Raw genomic sequence first — 27848 nt, 5'->3', positions numbered from 1 at the left:
GGGCGGGCGGAGAGCTTAAACCCGGCTGCAGGAGCATCGCGGGGAGCCTTGCAAGCCTGGCGATCAGCTGTCGGGGTTTCAAAGCGGCTGTCTCACGTGACGTCTTCGTTGACGTCACTGGCGACCAATAGGAAGCGAGTGGCGTAGGGAGCTGGCCAATGGAGAGGCCACCCGAGGAGGTCCCTGCCCCTCATAAGCCACGCCTCTAGACCGTGGTCGGGGGTCGTCGGGCGCGCTCCCCAACTGCCGGAGTGGGCGCGGCCCTAGACTGCAGAGTTCCTGGGCATGTGCAGAGCTACTCGCCGTCCGCGTAGTCCTGGGGCCGGCTGCGCGGCTTCCCACGGCCCGGGGCCAGAAGCAGGCCGCAGACGCGAGCGAGTCTCTGAAGGCGTGCCAAGGGCCGTGTCCCCTCCCCGTCCAAAAGGCGCCCCGCTGCGAGGATGGCGGCGGCGGCGGCGGAGGTGGGCGCGGTGCTGAGCGGTGGGGGCTGGCCAGTGGTGGCCCCGCCGCCGAGTTGCAGTCTGGAGGAGCCCCCCGAGCCGGCGCGCCTGCGGAGGAACACCTGCTACGTCGTGTTGGCCGTGCTGCTTAACGAGGAGGTGGGAGGGGGCCGCGGCGGTGCTTCTCTCCCCGGCGGGGTCGGGGCTCGCCGCTATGCGCGGCTTGCGCTCCTGCGGTGGGCAGGGGAGGAGCGCGGATGCTTGGGCCCGGCCGCCCGCCCGCGCCAGAGCAGCGCTGCTCCTGCGGGCCTCTCGGCAGGGAGAGGCTGGCTCCAGGGGAGGCGGGTCGTAGCCCCCCCCCGGTTTTGACCGAGGCCCTCCAAGCGGCTCTCCGCAGTTAGAGCGGGCACCTTTCTCCCTTCCTTTCGGTGGACGCTTCAAGGCGCTGCTCTGGACTACAACTCCCGTCGGTCCCTGCGCACCAGGCCCTGGGGAGGCTGACGGGAGTTGTAGTCCAGAGCCCTGGAGGGCGCCAGGTTGGGGCAGGCTGATGGGCTGAGCTGCGGTGGTCATTCTGCCCTCTCCCGCAGAGAGAAGTGCTCATGATGCAGGAAGCCAAGAGCGAATGCCGCGGGAGATGGTACCTGCCCGCGGGGCGCATGGAGCCCAAGGAGACCATCGTGGAGGCCGTGCAGCGGGAGGTGGCGGAGGAGACGGGCCTGCAGTGCCAGCCCCTCACCCTGCTGGCGGTGGAGGAGAGAGGCCCTGCCTGGATCCGCTTCGTCTTCCTCGCACGACCCACAGGTGCTGCGGCAGGGAACTGCCCAGCCCAGTTACGGGCTGCGAGGGTTGTGGGGGCGGCTGCCAGTGGGGCAAGCGGCAAGGTCTTCATACAGCTGCACCCTTGGGCTTCTTGGCAAACGAAGACAGCACGTGGCTGCACTCTCACTGGGGGTGTGCCCACCAGCCCTGGAAGCAACGCTTTATGGAAAAGTGGGGGCGGGTGGGCAACCAGGGACCAAGCACATCAGTGCTGGGGCTCAGGTACCCCCCAACAACACTGCTGCAATACAGGAGCCCTTTTTCCAGCAGGCGCAGCTGCTCTTTTGCTTCCCGCTGAAGGCTCCAGCGCAGCTGGATTCCAAGCCCATTTCTCTGCCTCATTTGGCGCAAATCCTGCCTGCCTCCTCATGTGCCCGTCCACCCAACTCTGACATCAGGTGATCTCCTTCCTTTCTTCCAGGTGGCACCCTGAAGACCCTGCAGGACGCCGATGCGGAATCCCTGCAGGCCCAGTGGTGGAACAGGGAGACGCCCCACCTCCCGCTGCGGGCCTGGGACATCATCCCCTTAATGGACCTGGCTCTGCAGTATCAAGCCAGCCCGGCCCACCCCGCTACGCTACCCGCGGAGCTGCCTTGTGCTTTGATCTGCCAGCGACTGCTGCTTGCGTATGTTGGCAGCAGCGATGCCTTGTGGGTGCTTCTGGGAACAGCAGGGGCTCCGCACCTCCCCCTGGCTGTGAGCAGCATGGCTCCCTCAGGGCTGGGCAACAGACTGCTGGGGGCTGTGCGGCCGCTGCTGCAGGAATGCCTGCCGCACCCCGGCACAGCTGCCCACATCCAGGGCCTGCTTGGGGTGCAGCACCTGGGCAAGGAGCCTGGGGTGAGCGATGGGATCTGCTTCAACATAATGGCAACCATCAGAGGCACCGGGCAGGGGCCCACAGGAACACCCCCCGAGTTACAGAGCAAAGCCTTCCTCTGGTGGAAGGTTGAGGACGGAGCCCTGAGGAGCCAGATCCTCCAGCGGCTCAACGCATCAGCTTTCATCCCCATGCGCAGCTAGGCCCCTTTTCGCTCCACCAGCCTGTTGAGATACGGGTGACGCTGCTTGCCTGCTGTGTGGTTTGGGAACCTTGGACAGCAAGGGTACTTCAAAGAGACGCTGCAGGAATCAGGAGGGGAACCTTCAGCTGTGCCAAAACGCAACCAGGCCAAGGACTCTGATGCTGGAGGGAAGCCAGAGCCAGTGGTGGTAGCCTAGAGGGCCACTGAGGGCACCTAGCATTTGTGCTTTTGCTTGAAATGACTCACTTGCCGAGCTTGATGGTGCTCACAGGCACAGTTCAGCTCTGTCAAGAGGAAAGCCTGCAACACCTTGAGCCCCACCCAGAGGCCCTTCCCGGCCTCTCCTGACCCTGCGCGCTGCAGTTACAGCCTTACAGAATCCAGCCAGGCTTGCCAGTTGCTAATAAAAAAGGGCCATTTTCCACCGTTCTACTGCTCATTTCTGCACGTCTGATTAGTCCAGCTTCTTGTCCCCCCGGATAAGGCCTTCACAAAAGGGAACTCTGCTTCTTCCCAGGCCCTGAACAGTAGCCCAAGCAAGTCCAGCATGTTCACTAGTTTGTTATTTATTTCAGGCCCAAGTAAGAAACAAGTCCCCTTAAAAGCAAAGAATCAAACGTGTAGATACCAAAAGTTGTCCAGACTTGCCGAGGGCCACTTCCTCTCTTCCCCTGCATTGCATTTAAAGCACCTTTGGACAAAAATCCCACAAAGAGGATGCTGTGCCTGGGGGTGGTGCGTGTGGGGAGGCAGGCAGGCGCAGCTGGCTTCTCTGAGGGTGGCTCCTTGGTCAAAAGGTGGCATTTAAGGGGTTAGTATGCAGCTGAGAGGAGGAAGGCAGACTCTTTGTGGGAGCATAAAGTCAAAACAGACAGAAAAGGTTCTTTGGGAATATGCTGCACCTTGGCGGATCCACTAGGCAAGAGGAGCCGAAGAGAGCTTCAGCCACAGTCAAGAGCGAGTGTGGCTGGTGGGCTTATGGCTCGTTCCCTTCTTGGTCTGGCCATTTTCTCCACAGAGCGTAGAGATAGCCAACCATAAGCCCAGTCACGTCTAGTAAAAAGACCCCCCCTTCCCATTGCCAAACACCATTAAATGAAATAATCCAGCTACCAAAACACCTCCCCCCCCCGCCAAACCCGGCACATTGACAGGAGGAGGGGGGGGTCCAGGAGGAGCCACTGAGCATCTGACAATCAGACTCCCTGCAGAACAGCCCATGGTGGCAGGCAAGGCTGTGGCTCGGAAGGAGGGAGCCAAGTCTACTCTGAACGACGATGGAAGCTCACACAGACTTTGGTCCACGCAAGTGCTTTCTGGGAGGGAGGGGTTGAAAGAGAAGTGGCTCTGTCCACATTGCCTTAGGGGGCAGCAGAGCCCAACCACTTTCCAGGACTTTTGCCCTAGGAGTTGGGGTGGGGCTCCAAGAGAGGCGGCCTGGTGCATGAGGACTGCTTCTGCCCTCCTCCCATGGTGACAATCGGTCGCTGCTGCTGCTGCTGCTGTCCAGGCGCGAAGGGCTCAGTGGTTGCCACGAGTGCTCTTGCTAGACACTAGCTGTCCAGGCATCCCTTGAGAGGCTGGGAATGCAAGGGACCTGGCCCGTTGTGGATCTGCGAGCTCCTTGGTCTTCTGGTCTTTGTGCGCCGCTGCCTGTGTGGCGCAGATGGAGGGTCAGGCGGGGACCTCCGGCATGCTCTTGACAAAGACGATGGCAGCCAGCTCCTTGCAGAATTCCTCAAGTACAACCACCCCCTCCAGGAGTGTCTGATGGCTGATCCTGCAAGTAAGCAGCATACAAGGCTGGGGAAAGTGACCTTCACCTCTTTGCCTATTGCCCCTCTCCCACTTCTGCCTCTGTGTGCAGAAAAGACCTTCATATCCGTTATCGCAGTTGTTTGCGCCCCTGGCCCCTTTAGCAAGAAAGGTCAGTGTTGTGTCCAAGAGAACAGGCGCTTGCCCAGGGCCAGCCCAAAGAGGGTGTGCTTTAAATCCAGCCTCTGCCAGAGACTTCCTCCTTTATAGCTCAGTCTCTTTCCCACCACGTGGCTCCAGTTCTCTCCAGATAACGCATGGTCTGCACAGCTTTGCCTGATCGTCCTGGAGAAGCAGGAGCAAGACTGTGTCTATCAGGCTGCTGAAGGAATAGATGAATAGGAAAAGGGAAGTGTCCTCACTTCACCCCATGTCATCAAACTCAAGAGGAAGTAAAAAAAAAAAAAGCCTGGAGGGAAAATGCACCTGTTTCTCTTTTATGTACTTGTATGATTTCATGTCTGCCTGACCCACAAGAGCTGCAAGACTGAGACCAGGGTAGCTCAAGGATTTGCCGGAAAACATGCGCTTCGGGGTGCCGAGTCATGCCAAGGGAGGTTCCTTAGCAAACCGGTCTTGCTTCAGGCTCTGGTGGACACCGGCTCTGCAACAGGGCCTACCCTGGTGGCACAGCCACCGTGGTACCTGCCACCAAGAGCTCTCTACCTAGAAGGCCAAAAGGAGACTGAACAGGCCATCTCTCACTGCCCTTCCCCCTGGGGTTTGGAACGCGCCTGGACTGCAGGTTGGCAGCTGCAGTGACAACCCATTTCACGTCCCACCAACACTCACTCTTGCTGTCCTTTGGGGACCAGTCCCATTAACCATCTCCGGACCAGCAGCAAATTGGTGGCGAAGTTTGGTATCCGATGGGCTCTCTGCATCAGGTCTCCAATCACCTAGGAGAAGAGGGCGGGTGGGGTGGCTCTTGAGTCAGGCCTCTGAATCGGGGGAGGTGGGCAGGGCTCCTCTTGGCTGGGATGCAGGAGCCCCCTACAGCCTGCCTCTGGACTCACAGGAGGCACTGTCCCTAGGCAGCATCCCCAACGCCTGCCTGCCCCCAACCAAGGCTAGGCATTACCCTGATCAGCACGGAGAAGAGGGTCCTGCAGCCGGGGCCCAGGGGCAAGTAGGGATCCAGAAGGTACTCGTGGAGGTGTGGGTGAGGGATCAGGGCCAGGCGGGACAGCACGGACGTCACCTGCAGGTTGACCGCATAGGGCTGCAACAGAGGAAGGAGAGGGCAGGACTTGGGGTTCCGTGCACAACCTGCACACCTGGGAGGGAAGGAGCAGGAAAAAGCCAACCCCCCCCCCCGGTCTCTGCCCATTCCACAGCCCAAACCCTTTGGATACATTGGGCACTGGGCCCCACCGGCGACGTGGAGGGGGTTCCAAGAGCTCCCGTGTTTGCTTTTCTCCAACGCTTCCTCTGCCCTTCACCCTAGCAAAGGAAGCCGCCTTGGAAGCCTTTCTCTCCCACCCACCTCCAAGCCACACAAAGGAACCACGACACTCCAGGCCTTGGAGGCGGTTATTTCGCTCTACCTGGTCAAGGATGTGCATCAGACGGTCAAAGAGGACTTTCAGGAAAGGGCCTTCATGAAAGCAGGTACTGCCCATGCAGCTCTCCAAGGGCCGGGAAGCCTGTGGCCAGTCCCAGTGGGAGGCCTTGGCACAACATTCCTTAAACTGACGGAAGAAAGGAGGCTGGATGATGGGCAGGCCCCTGGAGGGACAGGGCTAAGAGGAGGCTCTCACCAGCCCCAGCTGAGGCCTCCCTCTCAAGGAGAACCAAGATCCATCCTGTGTGTCAAGGGGGCAGGAGTCAACCCCAGGCAACACACAGGTATGGGATTTGGGGGCAGGGGCAGAGAGAGAGCAGGGCAGGCAGGCAGGCAGGTAGGCAGCCACTCACCAGAGCACTAGCATCATGGACATAGGTGTCATATCCTGCCTCCTCCAGGTAGACTGAGGTCTTCGCTTCACTAGGAACCAGGCAGAGGAAGCTGGGAGAGAAGGATGCAGGATGGAGGCGACACGACCGAGAGAAGGACCAGGGCCCACAATCCTGGAGTGAGAGTGAGGCACAGGCCAGCTCTTGTGGCCCTCTGTGATCACCCACGCAAAATGCTGAGTGCAGCTGCCTGGCCAGTGGGCCAGCTGCTTGGCAGAACCAGTGTGGTGTAATGGTTACAGCGCCTGATTAAGACCAGGGAGCCAAATCCACACTCAGCAAAAAACTCACAAGGTGACCTTGGCCAGTCACTATGCTCCTGCCTAATCTTCCTCACAGAGTTAATACTGGGTCAGACCATTGGTCCATCCAGCTCAGTACTGTCTACACCAGGAATGGGGAACCTCCGGTCTCTGGGCCAATCATTTGGCTCCTGAGGCAATCTCCCCTGAACCATGCCTATGTGCCCACGGGAGAAGAGAGTTTAATCCTGTGTTGCCTATGTGATCCTGTTCCCAGCAGGGAACCAGATTTAATCTCCACACCTGCTGGGCAGAGATTAAAGCGCTGCGCTGTTTGAAGTAGCTCATGTGGGCGCCCACCAGCTACTTCAAAGGCATTTTTGCAAAGGCTTTAAGACTGCTCCTGTGCTCCCGTTTGCTCAGACCGGAGATCAAGGGCTGTCTGAAAGCCTTTGTGAAAGCCTCCTCGCTTCCTCCATTAACACCCTGAGGAAACTTGGAAAAGCTGTTGCATGTCTCTGCCCCTCCCCCTTCACGTCCCCAATGTCAGGAACTTAATGGGAGAAGGAGGAGGCTTTCAAAAGACTTCCCTCCCTTTCAGCGGCAGGAAGGGAGAGAAGGAAGCCAGCAGGGTGTGCAAGCGCTGGTATCCTTCTTTCTTGTCTGGCAGCAGCAAGGGAAGAAGATTGGGGGACAGACAAGAGAAAGATGTGACAACAGGTGTGGGGTAGAGGTGCAGCTGCAGAAAGCAAGACTGAAACCCCCCATGCATCAGCTGATAGGTAGGGAGTTTAATTTGGCTTGGGCAGTGTCTCCCCGCACCCCGAGGACCAACTCTGACAGGTGGGTGGGAAAGTCTACCTGTCAATCACTTGACAGCTGTCTGTTGTCAGATGATTGACAGGTAGATGTCCCCGACCACCTGTTACAAGGTGGCCTGCCGGGGTGGGGGAGACAGATTTGGCCCACCAGGTGAGAAAGGTTCCCCCCCCAGCCTTATACACAAGTGTGAATTCACATAAATTTGTGCAGAATATGCAGCCGGTCCATCAGTCAATGCTGAATATTCACTACAAACCCAAGACAGGAGAGGACCAGAACCAAGAAGGCTGGTTTAGCATCTGGAATTCTATTTTTGCTTTCTCCTCATCTTAGCTTCTCAAATTTTCCAATACTAATTGTGAAAAATTTGATCTCATGTGATTGGCACTATTCCTGTTGAGCCAACAGATAAGGACAGACTATAAATATAATAGAGATCATCAGGGCTGGATTTAAAATCAAGGGGGATGCCCACAGCAGTTGTTTGTATAATGCAAGTTCCCACCAGCCACTACAAAACCGATGCAAAACTGCCGGGCGACACCTCCCTTCATAACAGCCTTCGCCAACCGGGTGCTCCCCAGACGTTTTGCACTACAGTTCGCATCAGCATCAGCCACGCTGGCTGGCGCTGATGCGAGCGGCTGGCCAAAACAGGCTGCCTGACGGATTCCAAAGGCACTGAGCTCGGAAGGGGCACTTATTTATTCTATTCTTCCTTCCTTATATTCATATCCCACCCTTCCTCCCAGTAGGAGCCCAGGGTGGTACACTTAAGCTGTGCACCGATTGTGGCCAGTGAGGCGCTGCCCCTTCCTACCTACTGACGATCTGCTTCGCGCCCACGTTTCCCTCTGGCTGCCCATGCAGCTTTCGGGCGGGAGTGACAGGCTTTGTGGAGACCTGGAAGCTGGTGCCTGGGAATCCATCTCCGAAGTACGGATCCTCTTCTAGTTCTCTGCTGGGGCAAGGAACAAGCATCAAGCAGCCGGCCTTCACGAGGCTCCCTTCCTCATCCCAGCCACTTACAGGCCATCCTCGCAGGGCTGCTCTTCCTCACGGGCAACAGGCTCCTCCTGCCCAAATGGGCTTCTCAGGATGTAGCTGCGCTCCTCCAGGTGGCACAAAACCAGGTTCTGTACGACGCGTTGATCGGGAAGGCAAAGCAGCTTCTCAAACAACCTCAAGGTGGCAATGCTGATCTGGAAAACGGAGGGACGGGTTAAGGGTCAGAAGAGCCTCTAAGTGGACCCTGCTCAGCACCAGAAGCTGAGTGCAACCACCACCTGCAGCATGGAGAAAGGCGGTAAGGCACTGGAAAGCGGCTGGTGGAGGGAAAGAACTCTCACAGCAAGCTGCCCAGAGCTGTTCCTCGGAGACCCACAGAACTCCAGGCAACCTGCACTGCGCGCTCTTGGCCAGCATGGGGCACATGGAGCGGCTCTTGAGGGACGAGGGCCCCAAGTGCAGCATCACTGTCGTGCCACCAAGCTGCACTTTGCTTTGGTTGCAGGCTGCCATTCTGCACCTTGCTTGGGATGCTGGGGTGGGTGGAAGATTCAGTTCCAGAGCTGAGTTTCATTGCTATCCCGAGGTGACCTTGACTCTTTGTTGCTGGCCAGGTTAGGTCCCTCTTGCACAGCTGAAACAGATCCTCGCCTGGGGCTCTCCAGGCCTCATGGGAATGTCTCTGAGCTGTACACTGGGAGAGCTTCCATTTTGCAAGGAAGGTTTTGGGGCTGGGAAGGGCCGGCTGTGGTCTTCCGCCAGCAACCATTCATGTTTAGTTCCTAAGCAGTGGGAAGCAGAGCTGCAGCCTACCCAAAATCACCGCCCTCCCCCTGCTCTGGGAGTCTGGCAGGAAGAACACTTTGCATGTGCTCTGAGGCTTTGTGTTGCTCTCCACAAGGTAGGGCCAATACCCGGCATTCAGAGCTGCAGAGCCGCGCCTCATGAAAGGAGCTCAGATGAAGCCCGGAACAGTCGGCAACCCGGCAGCAGCTGCCCCTGAAGCCCTCGGGCAGTTTGATCCAAGCCCAGCGCCACGGACCGCTGGTGCAGAGTTTCCCCCTGCTCTCCTGGAGGTGCTAAGACCACGGCAGCCCATGCCTGGGGGAAACGTCCCCAGCAGGATCCTGGCTCACCTCGTCAGACAAGTGGTTGCAGTGCTCTACCAGGTGGCGGTAGAGAAGGTGCTGCTGCTGCTGCTCTGGGTCCTCCGGCACTGCAGACTCCCCCTTGGTCCCCAACACAAACCCAACCAATTTCCGGAGGAGGGCAGGAGCGTGTATCTGTCCTGCCAAGCCAGTCAGGACAGCCGTCGAGAAGAGGATGCCACGTTCTGATCTGCCAGGGAACAAGAGGAGCTGCTTTGGGCTGCTGTGTCTTAGGAAGGCCCCTGCGCCTTCCCAGCCAAGACAAAGGCACCGAGTCAAACGGCTCGCCCGAGCAGACCTGCTGCTCCTCCCGGCTTCCCTCTCCCCATGAAGCCGACTCACATCTGCAGGAGCTGAGGCTGCAGCTTCCCCAGGAGGAACCTCTGAGCCACCGTCTCACTGATGGCGCCTGCAACAACCTAGCGGGACGAAAAGCCACAGTGACTCCTCATCCCACTGCTTCCTTCTCAACATGCCACCAGAAACTGGGGGTCAGCTAGCAGGCCGAGGGGGGAAAGCCCTCCAGCTGAGGGGCAAAGGGGCAGGCAACTGACAGGCTTAAACACATGCGGGATGGCAGGTTCCTTACCGGGTGGGCCTCTTTCACAAGACAGTCACAGAGATCGAGCCAGCCAAAGAAAGCCTCCAGGCTGGGTTGTCCTGGAAAGGCATTCTCCTCGAGAGAGCTGCCCTGAAGCCTGCAAGGAGACAGGCAAGGTGGGAGGTCACCCCAACTGCGAAATATCATGCTGGAAAGAGGGCATTGGGACCTGGAGCACCATCCCCCGTTGTCAGGACGCAGTGGCCGCACAAGGCAACTCTGGGAGGAAGGAAGGAAAGGAAGAAAGAGACCATCCCCAGCCTCGTGTTTCCAGGGCCTGGCCCCCTCTGGGATGACTCCGGCTTAATCTCTCCCTGTCCAACTCTTGATATGGAATCTGGCACCAAATAAATACAACCTTGAGCCTTAATGGTGGCAAGTTTTCCCCGTGCCACGAGCGCGTACTATCACCATTGTTCAAAGTGTTGCCATCACGTTCAGTAAAAGCACTATCAAGAAGTAATTAACTGGCAGCATTGCTTTTGGAAGCTTTTTTTTGGAACACGGGCATGTGTATGAATCTGGAGAACTCTGCAGGGGAGGGAGTATTCGGCATCCAACTCCTCACCATCTCCAACGAGGGCTGCTTGGTCCCCATGAACCTCTGAGAGCCTAAATGAAGGATGAATCCAGGCAGAACCAATCGGGCCACCTTCATGCCTGTGGACCAGGGTCCAGGCCTCCTCCTTGCCAGGCCACGTGTGGTTCTGATCATGACCTATCCCACTGTAATGCAAAGCTCTCCGGTCTTCTTACCTCCAGCAAACAGGCGGAAGCGTGGCAACATCAGCAGGGTTGACAGTAGCTGGGACAGTGTCGTAGAGTGTGCAGAGATGGTCAGCCACCAGGAGGCACAGCACGCCGTCTCGAGCCAGAGCCCGGGCAGCTGTTGGGTCATCAATGCCAGTGAGCAGCAGTAGATTCTCCTGAGCTTTTAGGGCAACCTTCCTCTTCTGCAAGGGGGAGAAAACGACCCTCCTGCAGCCTCTCCTTACATCAATGTGAAAGGGATCCAGGAGAGGAAGTCCCGCCCTGCCTCCCCTAAAAAGAGGCAGCACACCCCACGGGCCCTGATGCTGCAGCCCCATACCTTACTCTTGCATAATCTGATCAGAGCGGTCACCAGGTTCGATGCAGATGCGGCTGGTTCTGTGAGTGGCTCCCCACGAGAAGCTTCATCTGGACACAGCCCTCTGTCCTGCTCCACAGGAGTGGGCAGGGACCGGAGAGGGTCCAGGACAGGCTCAGCTGCGGCTTCCAGAGACTGGAAGGCCTGATCCACTGTCTGCCCACTTGCCACACTCTTGCCCTTGAAAGCAAGGGAAAGAGGAGGGAATCAGGCCATTTTATCCCTGACGTATGCTGGATTTTTGCTGGGAAATCAAGCAAAGTGATGGGTCAAATGGGCTCCTCCGCAGCCAACCCCCTTGGAATTAACCTGATTTTAGCAGGTGAGCACAACTGCAGAATGTGACACCCACTGATACCCTTCAAACAACTGCTAAACGACTTGAGTCCTAGCACTGGTCACTGGCAAGGAAGTTTCAACTGAATCCGTCAAAATAACAAAAGGAAACGTCTGCCAAGAGCTGTGCCGCCAGCCAGCCAGCCGTGAGGGACCTGCTGTGAGAGCAGTTTCCCTTCCCTGCCAGGAGCGAATGGGTGTGCGGGGGACCCGGATGCAGCCTCGGCCCTGACAGCATCCCCTGCTGGAGTGGGCATCAGGCTAGAAAAGAGGCCGCCTGGAGACTCCCCTGGGCTACTGGGGACAACGGCCTTAGCAATCCCTCCTGGACCCTCCCAGTCCTGAAGCAGGCAGTGAGGGTGAGCGGAGCCCCTTCCGAGACATACGTCTGTACCATGGGAACAGGGGGAGACGTCGCGGCACCTGCCACATTAAGGTTGCACTCTTTGCCCAATTTAGTCCCACTCAAGGGACTAACATCAGAACCAGCAGTCTAATTTTCATCACCCTGTTGGGGGTGGGGCCCCACATGCCAATTTTGACAGGTAGGCGGGACAGCCTATCTGTCAATCACACTGCATCATTATGATACCACATTGTCAACAGGTGGGTCGTCCTGCCTACCTGTCAAAAATCCCCTGCACAACGTTCTCAAGCGCCAAACAGCCGTAGGTTTGGCAAGGTGATTCTGTCTTCCTCCTGCCCATCAGCTGATGCTGGGGGGGGGGGAGAACCTGCATTTTGCAGACATCGGCCGCACAAAGGAGAACTCTGTTTTCGCAGCAGTTTCAGTGGACGCCACTTGCCCCTTCTGCCGCAAGGCACGCCCCCACCGCCCATCAGGACTTTGCTCCCGCAGGAGGCCATGGTGGCCACCACCTTGGACAGCCTTAAAAGAGGATGAGACACATTCAAGGAGAAAAAGGCTATCAGTGGCTACTAGCCACAATGGTTATGCTCTGCCTCCACAGTCAGGGGTAGTATGCTTTTGAAGTGGGGGAGAGATCCTGCTTGTGGGCTTCCCATGGGCATCTCACTGGCCACTGAGAAGAGCTTACTGGGCTAGATGGGCCCCCTTTGGCTGGGTCCAGCAGCTGGCCTGATGTTCCAAGCAAGGGAACAATGGCAGCCAACTTGAAGTTCCCAGTTATCCCACTGAAGCCACATCAGTACCGGCTCCATACCTGGCATTGCAGGGCAGGCGAGCGTGGTTTGGGAGAAAAATGGGGACCCTGGAGGGCTGAGTGTGGGCCAGAGATTCCCCACTCCCGATGCATGGAACCTGGCACAAAAATTCTGGGGCCAGTTTACTTGAAGGATCATCTTACCCCATACAAGCCCACTAGGCTGCATCAATCTGTGCAATTGGGACTTTTACAAGTGTCACATAACAGTTGTTCTGCACTTGCAAGAAATTGATCTTAGTGTGGCAGCACATGGACCTCCCTGGATCTCCACCCTTTGCAGTATCGTTTTCGTGTCTGTTAAAAAAATTTGGAAGACCTACCCAGGCATGTAATTGTATTACATAGAATTATTTTTAAAATGCCAATCTTATTTATATTTTGATAAAACTGTATGTCAGCTTGCTCTTATCCATATTTTTAATCAATATTTTAGATTGTTAACCACTTAAGAGAATTTCCATCGAGTAAGCAATGTATACATTTTGCTGCAAAGAAGAAAAAAATCAAGCATGTCTTTCTGCCACTCATGCACACGCAGTCCTTGTGGAAGCAGATCACAATGCAATCTGTCCTGACCCGTGAAAAGCCAGGTAGGCACCTGGAAACAGACAGCTCCAAGAGCCTCTCACCTCAAGGACATAGGGAAGCAGGGCAGGCTCCTGTCTGATCTTGGTACAGAGGACAGCAACAAACTGCACCATTTCCTTCTCAGGCTCAGAGCCAAGCGCATCGCTCCCATGGTGAAGCAGTTTCTGTGGAAGGACAGTAGAGGGGTGGGTGAGGTTACCGGTGGCTCCATATACTTTAGGGCCATCCAAAGGAGATTTGAGCAGAGGTTCAACGCCAGAACCAGGAGAAACTATCCAAACCAAGAGAAAACAAGCAAGTCTGCTTTATTTTCAAAATGGACACCAGTTGCAAAAGCCAGCTCTTTTAGCACAATTTGAGTTGCCTTAGCACAGAATGTATTATTATTATTTTGGTTAGCACAGAGTATCATGCTGATTGGTACCTGTACCGGATTTGAGGAGGGGGAACAGGGGGAGTGTCAGGAATTGCCTAGCCAAACCCCAGCTGGCTCACCAAAATGGAACTTACCTGGACAGGCCTGTACACGTTCAGATAATGCAGCAAAGGGCACTGCATTTGTCCCAGCAAGCGACTGAAGAACAAGAGCACATGAGACCTCATTCCTGGGGGGTACTGGGGGTCAGAAGAGAGACACGAGAAGCTCTAGAAAGAGCCTTTCAAAAGCTCTTATCCTTCCTGCCATCAGGCTGGCTCACAAGAACAGCAAAATAAAACACAACATCAAAAATTCAGAGATAAACACCCTCAAATTGCAAAAAGAGTGAAACAGCCAATAAAACATTCTCTGATAATTCAAACTGAACCTGGCTCCTTCCTCCAAATACCTACTGGAATAAAGAAAACAAAAGTTTCATCAACTGAGCAAAAAAAGAGTGGGTGTGTCAAATTTCTTCTGCAGAAAAGTTCTGCGATGGTGGCACCATTGTTTCTTGTTCCATGTCCAGGATTTTGGGTCATGCAATTGTAACAAATGGAAAGACAAGGAAATAAGATAACTTAGGAAGTAAGGGCTGCTGAACATCAACTTCATGCAGAGCATTTGCAAGCGATGGGACATCAAAATGTCCCACAGGTTAAAATCACATGCCATAAACATCTCAAAGCAGAATTACCATTTAATCACTGACAAACCTAATCATGTTTACTAAGGAGCCTGTTCAGTTGACTTCAACGGGTCTTGCTTCAAGTAGATATGCTTCAAAGCAGGCTTCCTAGTGCAGCCTTCCCCAACCTGGTGCCCTCCCTATCTTTTGGACTACAATTCGCACCAGCACCAGCCAACATGGTGCATGAGGTTGATGGGAGCTGTTGTCCAAAACATTTGAAAGGAACAAGGCTGGGGAAGGCTGCCCTACTGAAATTTGCCCCCATGTACTTATGGGCCGCGTTGTAGAAACGAGGCCTGGCAAAGAGAAATGTGGGTTATTACAAATGCCACAATAATCCATTAGGCTTTACAGTGCCACAGGATTCTCAGTAGCTTTTACTGCAACTGACTGACAGTGGTACACTTTTGGAAGCGAGACCACCATATCCCAAGTTGATGGCCATCTAAATATAGTACAACTGATCAGGTAAAGAGGAGAATTGGGGTATTATGGAAAAGAAAAAAAGGAATATACAATAAATGAAAATGTCTTGCAAGAGAGCTGGCATAAGAGTGAATGACTGAGCTATGAATTAAGAAAGCCCTTCTTCAATGCCCAGTTCAGTTGGGGGGCTCCCTCAATAATATAGGCATCATTATGCTTATCCATACAGGGTTGTTGTTATGATTACTGAGATTGTGTATGTGAAGTTCTTTGAAACTACAGAAGTGCATATTATTGCTAAGTGACGCTGACATCATTAGACAACAAATTATTTAAAACCAGGGCTATGCCTGAGCCTATTCTGGTGCAATGTGACTGTTTCAACAATGATTGCACTTTAACAAAGCCACTCCTTGGTGGGGTGGGGGAGGAGCAGCGCGTGGCAGTGGCGCATTCAGACTGGCTCAGAAAGACGGGAGACTGTGGTACCTCCGCTTTTCCCAGAGTACTGAGGGTCTCCAAGATTTTGTGTTGAAGCAAGTACTCCAAGCAGGGTCCAGTCTCGCCTGATGGCTGCTGCTGCTTCTCCTCATACACCAGGATGTCTAGCATCTGTTTCAAGCGCCAGGGGATGTCCGTCTCTTTTGCTGGTTTGTTTTCATCTTGAGAAGAGAAAAAGAATTGTGACAAGCACACAGATTACCTGTTTCCATCAAACACAGAGGTTCCATTCACTTTCACCCAAGGACAGTTGAAAGCATCATGCCCAGCACCTACAGAATGTTGCTGTGTGGAACAGCTTGCAGCTGTATGGAACGTTTTGCATAGGGCAACATGATCTGTGGTGCTTCTAGAGCAGTGGCAGCCTTGCCCAAGCTGGTACACTCCAGACATTTTGAGCTGCAATTCCCAGTCAGGAGTTGTAGCTCATTAACACCTGCAGGCAGGCTGATTTATGGCCAGACCTTGCCTTTTGCCGATTCTGTTTGGTTTCTAAGAGTGCCCTTTGGGAAACTAGAATCTGCCCACCATCATATACGCCCTGGGACACTTTTCCAGGCTATCATCATATACTCCTGGTGGGCCTTCCGTTCAAAGCCCCTTGGAAACCTCATGGGCTGGAAAGCAGTCACTGGTTGTTAATGATCTCATGAGGGTCTTTTAAAAGATTGGTTTTATCGTTTTGATCTGAGCATCCCCAAGGCCCTTCTGTGGGCAGAAAAGTGGCAGGAAAGCACCTGGCCTCTGTACATAGCCTGACTGGCATGGTGCCAGAGCACCACAGTGCCTTGACAGGAAGGGATGAGCCACTGCTCTGCTGGGCCACGCCATCCCCCTGTTGGTCTCATGTCACCTGGGTTGTTTGGATAATGAAATCTGTTCTAAAAACCTCGCTTGTCTCCACAAAAGAATTGTCTCATAAGCGTTGCATCGTTAAAAACCCTAAAAAAGAAGGAAAGCAAGGCCTGCCACACCCGCAGCGCGAGGCCCGGCTGATGACCCCAGCCACAGGAAAAGGGCTCCTACCGGTGGCCTCCAGGTAGTAGTGGGTGATGCCCTTCCAGTGGTCCGTGAAGGCGGCCGGGAGGTCCAGGCGCGGCTCCTCCTGCAGGACAGAGGCGTGGTGAGGGGCGCAGGCCCATGTCGCTCACCCGCCCCGCCCGACCCCCTCCGCAGCCCACCCTAAACCCGCCCCGCCGCCCGATGGAAAGACCCCGGGGCGAATGGGGGGAGGGCTCCCAAGGCGCGAGGCCCTTCCCCGGCCCCCAATGGCCTGGCCCGGCCCTCTAGGAGAGAGGGAGGGAAGGAGGGAGGGATCCACCAAGCCACCCCGACCACCCGGCTCCCCCTCGGACCGTCTCCACCGCCCGCTGCAGGAGAGCACCCAGGCGGCCGAGCAGCGCCATGGCCGCCCCGCAGGAGGAGACAAGGCGGGCGGACTGGGAGGAGGGCCGGCCCTTCCCTTCCGTGCCTCGAGGGCGAGGCGGGCCGGGCGCGCAGGGAGTGGCCACCGGGCCAGGCCAGCTGGGAGGGCGGCGGTGCTTTGGGCTCTGGGTGCGCTTGCACGGGAGGAAGCCCCGCGGGCTCCAACGGTCAGGGAGAGCCCGGAGGCGGCCCGCCGGACGCGGCTGGAAGAGGGAGAACGGCCCACGGCTGCCTCCAACTGAGCCCCGCCCAGGACCAGGCTTCAATCTGACGGGAGGAGGCGTGGCGCCGCACTTCCTGGAGTGGGCGGCCCGTTGAACCCTTCAGGTGACGTCATCTGATCGCGACGGAGGCCGCCAGGAAGGGGCCGCTCCAGGGGCCTTCGGTAGTGGGCGGCGCAGGGGAGAGGCGGCGGCTGAGCTGTCCTGGTGTGTCTTTAAGGCGCCGACATGTCCTTGGTGCCGGTGCTGCGGGCGGGCCGCGGCCGCGCCGGGTTCAGCGCCCTGAGGACGGTAAAGGTGAGCGGGAAGGGTTGGCTTGGCTGTCCTTCCTCGGGGCGAGGAGGAGAGGGCGAGCCGCTCACCTCGGTCAGAAATGGCGCTGGGTCGTGTAGCATCAGCCGCTCGTTGTGAGCACGGAGGCGGCTTAATCGGCGGCGGGTTGCGCGGGGAGCGGGCGGCGAGGGGCCGAGGGCAGCTGCTACGCTGCAGTTCTCCAGACCCGGAGGGCCTATTTGCTAATCATGCAGGTTAAGCATGCCAATGTTTGCTTGTGCAGCTACAGCGCTTCGCTAATACAGCGGTCTCAGTTAGATGCAATTAGACTAAAGCCCCACTCATACGGCACGTGTTCCGCTTTTACGGCGGTTTTCGGGCATCACACGCCATTCTATTCAATGGGTTCCACTTTACAGCGGGGGTCCTGAACGTAACCCGCCGTATGAGTGGGGCCCTACTGTATTTTACTTTTGCTCCTAGTAGCTACCACCAGAAACTGGGGGAGGATGTGCGGAATCTTAAGAGGGGAAAACCCTCACATTTTTGGCCTTACATGCCTAGATTCTATTTTCCAACATTATGGAATATTTATTTATTTATTTATTAAGAGGATTTATATCCTGCCCTTCCACTGTTAAAAACAGAGCTCAGGGCAGCTTACAAGCATGATAACAACAATACGAATAATCAATGTAAAAACATGATAAAAACACAAACTAGGAACAAACATAAGACAAGTCAATGCATTAGCATAAAAATCCAGTATAAAACAAAAAGCCAGCAAAGCATCAATTAAGAGCAACATCGGGACTGAGAGGTTGTCTGTACTAACAATTAGGTAATGTGAAATGAGCACGCTGCTACAATTTGTAATGCAGATTAAAAATAAAGATTTCAATATTATCAGTTTAGTCAATCATCTTATCTAAAAAAAGTAGTGTCTGAGCATGAAGTGTCTTTAGTACACTGATCCTCACATACCAGATCAGACAGAGGCGAAATGCAGCCTTCTGTGATAAAGGCTGGAACTCGATGAATACTTCAGTGCTGGCACCTCTTTTTCAAAAAGTAATATAAAAAATGCAGGACGGTGCAAAAGGCTGAACAGGCCATTTATAAAAGAAATTAATGCAAAAAACACTGGGAAGCATTAGAGACACTTGAGAACAAAATGTAAGAACCAAAACCATTCCGATAATATATTTTATTAACCCTTTAACAGCAGAAATTCCATCCGGAATGGCAACTTTCGAGCAAGCCAGGTCTACTAAATTCACCACTCACACATAACTAGATGGGATTGATATTAAAAGCAACCCCCCCCCCACCTTCAATGCAAACTGTGTTCCAATGCCCATTCCAGGCTATATTACTTTGTTACTGAAAATGGCCCAGAAATGCAACTTCACAGCAAGACAGGCCTACCAAATCCACTAGTTGCGCATGACTAGATGGCATGCATGCAAATAAGCCAGAAGACTTCCATGGAGGCCATGTTCTGATACCCGTTGTGGGCTATAATATGTTTTTATGGAAAATGGCCTGGAATGGCAACTTTCCAGCAAGCCAGGCCTACGAAATCCATCACTCACACATAACTATATGGGATTAAAAATGTAAAAAGCAAAAACCCTTCCACAGACACCACGTTCCAGTAACTGTTCTGGGCTACAATACATTTTGATGCTAGACAGCCTGGAACAGCAACTTCCCAGCAACCTGGACCCACCAGATTCACAAGTCGCACATGCAATAAGGCACAACCCATCCATGCAAACCACATTCTGATACCCATTCTGGGCCACGTTTTGATGCTAGACAGCCCGGAATAGTAACTTCACAGCAAGCCAGACCTACCAAATTCATCAGTGTCACATGTCTAGATGGGATTCACATAATCCAGAAAACTTCCACAGCAACCACTTTCTGATATCCATTTTGGGCTGTAACACATATTTACAGAAAATGGCCTAGAGCGGCAACTTCTTAGTGAGACAGACCTACCAAATTCACCAGTTGCACACGTTGCTGCCTCTTCCATTGGGAAATGGGAGGTAACATGCAGAAATCCCTGCGATGACACAGGAACCACTGGGGTGATCAGCAATACCCTTTCTTGCTGTTTTTAGGCCCACTAAGCAGCGCTGTTGGTGTTGTGTATGGGTGGTGAATTGGGGAGAGGGGGGAGAAAGACTGAAGGGGCAAGTTGGCTGGAAGAAGGTGGTGAGCAGAAAGAAAGAGTGCTTTCTGTGCAATTGATAGGCTGTCACAGCAGAAAACTGGGTTCAAAAACGTGCTCTTGTGTGCTTAGGCTCAGACTCCACCTCTTCCTGTAGTCAAAGTCTGGGCCAAATTATTTGCATCTTAACCTCACCAGATTGCCTTCTGTGAGATGAGTTTTTGACGTAGCTACTTTCAAAATCCAGGTTATTAATTGTTCAAGGCAGGAACCTGTGGGAGGGACTCCCACTCATTGAACAGAGCACATGAGGTAGAGGCAGAAGAACCTTTCACTTAAAAGGCTTTCAGGTAACAAGGCTGGAGAACAGGACCTTGGACAGCTACTGCTAGGCTGGGGGCCAAACTAGATGAGATGACAATTGGATGATGTGTTTTGCAGAAGTAAATGGAAGGTGCAGGACAGCTGATCCATACTGGGATCTTGACATGGGGGCTGGGGGGGGGTTTAACCCCTGCACCTGCTATTTACAGTTGGAAATTGTTATTGTTGCTGTACTGCCTTCTTTTCCAAAAAGGTCACAAAGGTGGTGTACAACAATAAAATCACAACATAATCAGTACAATTATTTAAAACACATCATAAAATATATACAAGGAACTGAAAATACTTGAAAAGCTAAATTGACGAGATGTGTCTTTAGACTCTTTCTAAAAGCCAGGAGAGTGGGGGCCTGTTGTAGCTCTAAAGGGAGGGCATTCCTCAATTTGGGAATGACGCAGGAAAAAAGCCCTTTCCGACATGCCCAGTATGCAGGCTTCTGCGAGTGGCGGCATCCCGGGAAGAGCAGTTTTTGCAGATATTAATGACTGGGCAAGTTTATACTGAGACAAGCAATCCCTTAGATCATGAGGTCCCAAGCTGTTCAGGGTTTTCACGGGTTAACTGTAACAGAAGAATGTTGTTGCTTTGGCTAACTCACAAGTGGACATTCTAGCCATCTTGCTCAGAATATTGTTGATTGCATGGAAGAGGCACCAGGCCATAGTGTTTGTGGAGGTTTTGCCAACTGTTGCTTTGATCTCATCCAGTCTCCTGTGAATGTAATTGATCTGGCTAGCTTGAAAGTTGCTGTTCTGGGCCATGTTTGGAACCAAAATGGGTCCCAGAATGTGGTTGCTGTGAAAGTTTTGGGCTTAGTGCACACACCCTATACAATTATGCATGACAGTACATTTGTTTGGTGTGGCTAGTTTGGATATTTGTGTTCTGGGCCATGACTCCTCACCCCAAATCTCTTAATGACTGCGCCCAATGGCTTCATGTAGGTGTTAAATAACATTGGGGGAAAGATGGTACCCTGTGGCACCCCCAGTACAACTGTCAGGGTGCCAGAAGACCCAGTGCTATTCTCTGAAACTGACCCTAGAGATAGGATTGGTGCCAATGTAAAACAGTGCCTCCAATATCCGTCTCACTTTCAGATAAGAAAGATACTATGGTAACTGGTATCAGGGTTGCACTCCCCGTCCTTCTCCTGGTAAAGGTCATCCATCAGGGTAACCAAGGCCAATTCAGTCCCATAACCAGGCCTAAGCCCAGATTGGAATGGGTCAAGACAATCTGTTTCATCCAAGAGTACTTGCCATTGCTGGGCCACAACCATCTCAATTTCCTGCCCTAAAAAGGGAGTATTTGTGACTGGGCGGTAATTGTCACAAGCCAATGGGTCCAAGGTGGGCTTTTTCAGGAGTGGTCAGATCAACACCTCTTTCGGGGCAGCTGGGACCACTCCCTCCCACAAAATCATGTTGACCATACCCTGGATCCACTCACTCATACTCTCTCGGCAAGCTTTAGTAAGTCAAGAGGGCCAAGGGTCATGAAGACACATTGCTGGCCACATTGTCACAAGCACCTATGTGAATTTGTAGGCATGCATCTTAAGATATTGGTATATTGTAACTTAGTAACTGCAATATGTGCTGTAGAAACATGTACTCTGCCTCCCCCCCCCCATTCTGTGCTCAAGTGACTTTCTAAATCTTAATTTGAAGTACCCTGGGTTGTTTGCAGCCAAGTAAGGGTCAATTCAGATAGTATATTCACTGCCCGTTCACATGGTGAGAATCTGACTGACGACTACTGCTTTAAGGACATAAAAATACCATCTTGATATGTCACAAGGTGATGGAAAATTTAGTTTATGAGGCCCGTGGTAGTAATATGCCAGTCATTGTCTTAAAAATATGGTTGTTTGAATACATCTCAGTTTGTGAATGTGGCTGTTGGTGACATGTTTATATACATGAAATGAAGCACAGCTAAAATTGGGGAGAGTTTTGTTTATTGAGGGTTCTCAGCAACTACAACATACTATGTGTTGATGGTGGTGGGGTTCTGTTAGATTTCGGGTGAAATCAGCATAAACCTAAACACCTAAACTTTCTATTTTAAAAAGTGCTGTCAAAGTTTGTAAGATCAATATTGCTTTTTCCAACTATTATACAACTGTTTCTATAGCTTTGTTGCATGTTATGTTGATATGGCAGAATGTTACATCCTAAATAAAGATGATGATGGTGATGATGATGATTTAAATGTATATCTTGCCCTTCCTCCCAGAAACCAGAGTGGCGTTCATTCTGACACTTTTTTTCCTTCTAGGCAAGACTTCATGTCAGCTCCCACTGGAACCTGCAGTATGGCTGGCTGGCATATGTGTTGGGAGAGAGAACAACTAAAAGGTTCAACCAGTACAGCAAAGTCTTTACAGTGGATGGCAACCTGCGTAGTGGCAAGGGCAAACTGGCACAGCGAGTTGCAGAGAAGCTAGGCATGTCCTTCCATGCACCTTTTTGAACGGATGTGTTCTTGCTAGCCTTTTGTGCAATGACATCATTAAGTCTCAGATATTTTGGGCTTGTTTTAGAATGTTGTAAGATTCTGTGGCTTGTGCCAAGATAAGGCTATCAAAATAACCAATAGATGTAGAACAAATCTCACAACTTCTTACGCCTCCTTTCTCTATAGTGTTTTCATGCGGGATGAAGGTGGTGTCTCTTTTTATTTATTTCTTACTGCATCAGGGCTTTGGATGTGAGTTTCAGTTGCTCCTTTGGGCAGCAGTGTGGAATATGTTGTCTACAGTTGTCTACCGGGCCCAATTCAAGGTGTTGGTGTTAACCTTTAAAGCCCTACACGGTTTTGGTCCAGTTTATCTAAAGGAGCGCCTCCAGCATCAACAAATATGCCGCCTGACGAGATCTGCCTCACAAGACCTTCTCTCGGTCCCACCAGTTAAGACAGCTAGGCTGGTGCGGACCAGAGAGAGGGCATTTTCAATTGTGGCCCCCACCCTCTGGAACTCTCTGCCTTACAATCTTCGCCATGCCCCCTCCCTGGTAGGTTTTCACTGAGCCTTGAAAACCTGGCTATTCAGGCAGGCCTATAAGACCCCTGGGGTAGCCTAATTTTATCTGCTATAGCTGTGGGTGGTTTTAGTTTAATTTTATATTAGATTTTCGGTTTCTATGTGTATTTATATGCTGTATTTTACTTGATTTTGTACGCCGCCTAGAGTGGCCACTGGTGCGGCCAGATAGGCGGCCTAGAAATAAAATTTTATTATTTATTATTATAATATCTACCAAAGCCTGGGTTCAGAGCATCTGTGCCAACCCTCTTTGTTCAAGTTAGTTGTTGCTGGCTGAGGCTAGGTAGGAAGATTATTTTATAGAGGGCTGTAGCTCAATTAACAAAAAAAAGGAACTTAGTTGCTAGTTGTATTTTGTTAATCAAGTAACTCCACGTAAATTTGTATGTGTTTGAACCACAAACTGACTTTCTTTTTCCTATGTGCTGTGACACAGACATTCATCTATCTGAGAAGAGGCATTCCCTAATGTGAGAGGGAGGAGGGGGGGACTGCTTCTTCTAAGAAAGTGTCTGCCATTGCTGTGGATTTGTAATTATTTAGTTTAAGTGCAATTAATAACTTGAAGAATCTGCGGTCGAGTTAATCAGCGACACTTTCTGAATTGATCTGAAGATTTTTAATCAACCCAATGGACTAGATGTTGTGATTTTGTGGTTACACTTTGGTCCATCCTGACCCCGCAGGGCATAAGGTGTAGAAAATAAACAGCCATGCTCATATGGAGGAGGTGGGTGTTGAGAAGACTGTACAGAGGCTATTCTAATAGTGGAAACTTCAGTTGCCTTGTGTTAGTTTGCTTATGAAAAGTTGAGCTGGGCTGGAATGCCACTGAAGAGTGCCGTATAGATCTTGCAAAGAAAGTCCCTGCACATACCTATAGGCACAACTACATTCTCGAGTAGCTTAATATGAGCATCAGTATCTAGCTTTTCCTTTTTAATCTTTGATTGCTCCTTCCAGGTTTGCGATACTTTCCGGAAGCAGATGTTCATTTTTTGGACAGCGTCACAGGAGATGGAACAATATTGGATTCAAAATTTGGTGGCAACTGTAGCCTGGAGAAATTTTACAACAATCCTAAACACCCAGATGGAAACTCTTACCGGCTTCAAACCTGGCTGTACAGTAACCGCCTCTTACAGTATGCTTATGCCCTGGAACATCTGCTGACTACAGGTAGTGCTCTTTCACTTTTGTTTCTGAAAAAGCTTACTAATGGAAAATAGGATTCTGTTTCAAGAAAACAAATGTGACAAAATAAAAACATAACTGAAAACGCCTTTTAAAGGGGAATGAGAGAAATACACAGAAGAGCAACCAACCAGAGTTGGTTCTTTAGCCTTCACCAACCTGGTGCCCTCCAGATGATTTGGACTACAACTCAAATTAGCTCCAGCCTGCCTGGACATTATAGATACCAGGAAGTTACCAGGTTGGTGAAGGCTGTGGAATTTTTTAAATGCTACTTTAAAGGTGTGGCTGGCAGAACAAAGATGATCTGGAGGACTGATTGGTCTCCTAAAGCAAAGAACTGAACCGCCCGTTACCTTAAAGACACAATTGTAGGCTTTTCCAGCCTTGTTTAGCAAGTCAGGAGCAGACCTTGAGTACATGTGTTTGAGGATATGGTGCTGAGTAATCTTTGCATGCACAGTACTGCTTTGAAGACTTGGGGGAAATCAAAATAATAAGCAGTGGTGAAGAGCACACTTTTAAATTAAGTCTGAGTATATAAAAGCCTACTGAAACTTTTCTCTGTAATTTCTGTGCCTAAGATGTAATGGTGTTTCTCATGTTGAAGTTAACCCTGTTTAACTTCAGGGCAAGGAGTAGTGCTGGAACGCTCCCCCTACAGTGACTTCGTGTTCTTGGAGGCGATGTTTAAGCAAGGCTATATCCTTAAAAGATGTAAGTAATTATTTTTAAATTCAATTCATTTTAAATGTTTATAATCCAGCGTTCATTGGTACTGCATTGAATTGTTGCAACATGCTGCATGTGGAGCTGTCCTTGAAGACTACTCAGAAGCTTCAGTTGGTCCAAAATGCAGCAGTGAGGCTGGGCTTCCATTGAGAAATCTCATAAACCCTGTTACAAAACAGCCACATTGGTTGCCAGCTAGTTTCTGGGCACAATTCAAGTGCTCAAGCTGCTGCTTGAAAGCCCTAAACTGCTTAGGTGCCAAATATCTGAAAGACAGCCTCCTTCCCTGCAGACCCTCTCAGAAGTTAAGATCAGCAGAGTACTTCTTGGTACTTCCACCCCTCCTCAGACGTTATGGGGTGGTGACTGCACAGGAGAGGGCATTCTCTGTGGCAGCCCCTAAACTGTGAAATTCTCTCCCCGCAAAGCTGCGCCTGGCCCCTTCATTATGTAATTTTCATTGATGGCTGAAGGTTCTGAGTTAGGTCTTCATGATCAGCCCAATGTACAGTGCATTACAGTAATCCCTGTGCAGAGCATAGAGCTCTGTGGCTGGGTTGTCCCTATATGCAGGAATGGTTGTAGCTGGCGCGTCAGCTGAAGCTGGGAAAAGGCAGCCCCTGCCACTGAGGCCATCCGGTCTTCCGCAGCAATGCTCGATCCAGGAGGACTCCCAGACTACGTGCCTGTTTACTCAGGGAGAGTGCTTGAACAGGTAGCACATCTAATTCCTAGACACGGGAGCCATCTGTCCGCAGCACCTCTGTCTTACCAAGGTTCATGCTCAATCTATTCGCCATCATCCAAAATCCATTACCAGATCGAAGCGCTGGTTTAGTAATCTGATGACAATGGGAGATAGAGCTGGGTAAAAAGTAAATGTACTGCCTTCAAGTCAATTCCGACTTATGGCGACCCTATGAATAGGGTTTCCATGAGGCTGAGAGGCAGTGACTGGCCCAAGGTCACCCAGTGAGCTTCATGGCTATGTGGGGATTCGAACCGTGGTCTCCCAGGTCATAGTCCAGCACCTTAACCACTACACCACACTGGCTCTCTAACATGCAGGATGAAAAATGGAAATGGACTGCCTTCAAGTTGATCCCAACTTATGGCAATTCCATTAATAGGGTTTTCATGGTAAGCGGTATTCAGAGGGGGTTTACCATTGCCTCCCTCTGAGGCTGAGAGGCAGTGACTGGCCCAAGGTCACCCAGGGAGCTTCATGGCTATGTGGGGATTTGAACCCTCGTAGTCCAACACCTTAACCACTACACCACATGGGTAGTTAGCATAACATTTGTACCACTTGCTGCCTAGCGGTTATTGTGCTTGCTTCACAGCCTTCAGTTCCCCAGAAAACCAGAGAGCAGGTTGGGCGAGGACACTTGGGGGCGATCATGCCACGAGGTCTCTTCGGTTCACCATTCCAAAGTGAGACTAAGGTTTTGACAGCGAGTGCCAGCTTAGCCAGCCAGAGACTCCCCCAGAGCACTCAAGAGGCTATGGGATTCCATCAGTCTCTCAGAGGAAAGGAGCCATCTCAATAGTTCTTCCTCTCCGACAGGGGAAAGATTTCTCTCAACTTACCAGGAAGTGATCTGACCATGACAACGGGATTGTAACAACTTGCTCTCTACCCCCACTCTGGTGAAAAGACTCGATCCAAAGTGTGACATATAGAATATGTCAGGCCAGAGATGTTTTAAGACAGCCCCATGGTTGTCATGGCAGCTATGAACTCCTGAGCCAGTCCTCCTAATGCAACCCCAGTGAGAATGTTGAAATTCCTCAGAACAACCAGCCCTGGATTCTGGATGTGTCTGAAGGCGCATGAGGCCAGCTCCCTGCTGAAGCTATGCAGGGTCAGGTCTGGTCAGTGCCTGGATGGGAGACCGCCTGGGAACCAAATGTAAGCCACCTTGGGTTTCTATCACGGAAAGAAAGGCAGGGTATAAATTAATGAAATCAATAAATAAAACTTGGATGAGAGGCAGATTGCTGAGCATTGCAGCTTCTGGTGTGCCAGTAGAATCACTCATCTGCTTTTCTGGCCTGGCACTAGATAACAGGCACATGAATCCCAAGCCCAAGCCAGCTGGTCTCCTGGGGAGGGAGACGGTTTCCTTCTAGAGGACACCAGCTGCCCCTCCTGCCTTGACTGGTACTGGTCCATGTGCCCAGGTGGACCAAGCTGGCTTGCCAGGTCAACCCCTCCCAGCTTGTCCACCCAGGTTTCAGTAACGCACATCAGGTCAGCCTTGTCATACGTGATTAGATGATGAATGGCTCAAAAGGGATTGGTTTGGCACTAAATAGCAGCAAACTAACAAGGCCGCCTGAATCCTGTGGGATATGACTGGAAGAGTCTCTGCTCTTTCCCAGACCTAAACGCTCCCTCCCTCCCCCTGCCTGTGGTTTCTGTAACTTGGGGGGTGGCGTGTAGGAGTGTAAGCAGAAGGACTTAATCACTGAGCCACTGTTCATAATCTGCATGACTGCTGAGGTGGCTTGCGGATGCCATACAAATGTCCAGCCCTGGTCTGAAGGCCACATGGGGGAGGTATGTGTGCCTTGTTGGTGGAAGCTCATATTTTCGTAGGCCAGAGTTGCAAATATTTCCGACACCCCCATCCCTGTCTCTTGCCTTCTCCCTCGGGATATGAGAGAGAATTTGGCGCTTTGTCTTCTAGCTTCTGAGCTAGGCAGCCAGGGAGCTCTGCTTGACACAGAGTTGCTGCATTGGTGCTGCAGGCAGATCTTTGTCTCCCTGCTTACCACAGCTCTGCTGAATGGGTGAACGGGCGAGAGAGCGCACTGCAGCAGGAAGGGGGCTTGCTGGGTTATCTGAAGGCAATTGTTTTGACTCTCAAAAGGTGGCCCAGTGTTTAAAGTACACACCTGCTGCTATAGCATGGCTTGAACAGCTGGTGTAAAACTGTCCATTTGCTCTCCGTGGGATGCGTTGCGTCGTCAGCTGATGAAAGCTTTCCCTTGTGTTTCCTGGTTCTCTTTCTAGGTGTGGAACACTATGACAAAATTAAGCATCTCAGTATTTGTGACGTCTTGCCTCCTCACCTGGTCATTTATATTGATGTACCTGTCTTGGAAATTATGAAAAGGATTGAAGAGAAAGGCGAGGTAAACTTGGGGTATTAGTTTGCCAAGGAGTGCTTCTGCTCCGGAACTGTGGAACAACTTGTAGTACAGGGTTGTTGTTTCCCTGC

At 51.9% G+C, this 27848-nt stretch overlaps 3 protein-coding genes across 6 annotated transcripts in view; 2 read left to right on the top strand and 1 right to left on the bottom strand.

Annotated features, from left to right (window-relative positions):
• Positions 1-183: 183 nt before the first annotated feature.
• On the top strand, positions 184-3281 carry NUDT18 (nudix hydrolase 18). Its single transcript, XM_061593234.1, has 3 exons — positions 184-599; positions 1031-1244; positions 1684-3281. The coding sequence occupies exons 1-3, from the start codon at positions 441-443 to the stop codon at positions 2286-2288; spliced, it is 978 nt and encodes a 325-aa protein (XP_061449218.1). The 5' UTR covers positions 184-440; the 3' UTR covers positions 2289-3281.
• Positions 2841-16839, bottom strand: FHIP2B (FHF complex subunit HOOK interacting protein 2B). Of its 4 annotated transcripts, none has more exons than XM_061593216.1 (17): positions 16630-16839; positions 16185-16263; positions 15147-15319; positions 13633-13737; positions 13164-13286; positions 10973-11191; positions 10639-10835; positions 9871-9979; positions 9624-9700; positions 9270-9471; positions 8155-8327; positions 7946-8086; positions 6023-6113; positions 5653-5796; positions 5187-5327; positions 4898-5004; positions 2841-4070 (listed from the first exon to the last, which is right to left on the bottom strand). In XM_061593216.1, exons 3-17 carry the CDS (start codon positions 15267-15269, stop codon positions 3965-3967), a joined length of 2058 nt encoding a protein of 685 aa, XP_061449200.1. In that variant the 5' UTR covers positions 15270-15319; positions 16185-16263; positions 16630-16839; the 3' UTR covers positions 2841-3964. The 4 variants fall into 4 exon arrangements, with proteins under 4 accessions (XP_061449200.1, XP_061449197.1, XP_061449198.1 ...); XM_061593213.1 differs by having other exon boundaries at positions 16514-16722; XM_061593214.1 differs by having other exon boundaries at positions 7946-8083; positions 16514-16722.
• NDUFA10 (NADH:ubiquinone oxidoreductase subunit A10) overlaps positions 16671-27848 on the top strand; it is a 33042-nt gene continuing 21864 nt past the window's right edge. The window contains exons 1-5 of the mRNA XM_061593218.1: positions 16671-17101; positions 21927-22095; positions 23659-23874; positions 24520-24606; positions 27641-27762. Coding sequence (XP_061449202.1) covers positions 17033-17101; positions 21927-22095; positions 23659-23874; positions 24520-24606; positions 27641-27762 — 663 coding nt within the window. The 5' untranslated portion in view covers positions 16671-17032. The remainder of the gene's footprint in view (positions 17102-21926; positions 22096-23658; positions 23875-24519; positions 24607-27640; positions 27763-27848) is intronic.

Source organism: Rhineura floridana, chromosome 12 (genome assembly GCF_030035675.1).
Source record: "Rhineura floridana isolate rRhiFlo1 chromosome 12, rRhiFlo1.hap2, whole genome shotgun sequence".
Lineage (NCBI taxonomy): Eukaryota > Metazoa > Chordata > Lepidosauria > Squamata > Rhineuridae > Rhineura > Rhineura floridana.
This window is presented reverse-complemented; position numbering and strand designations above follow the sequence as displayed.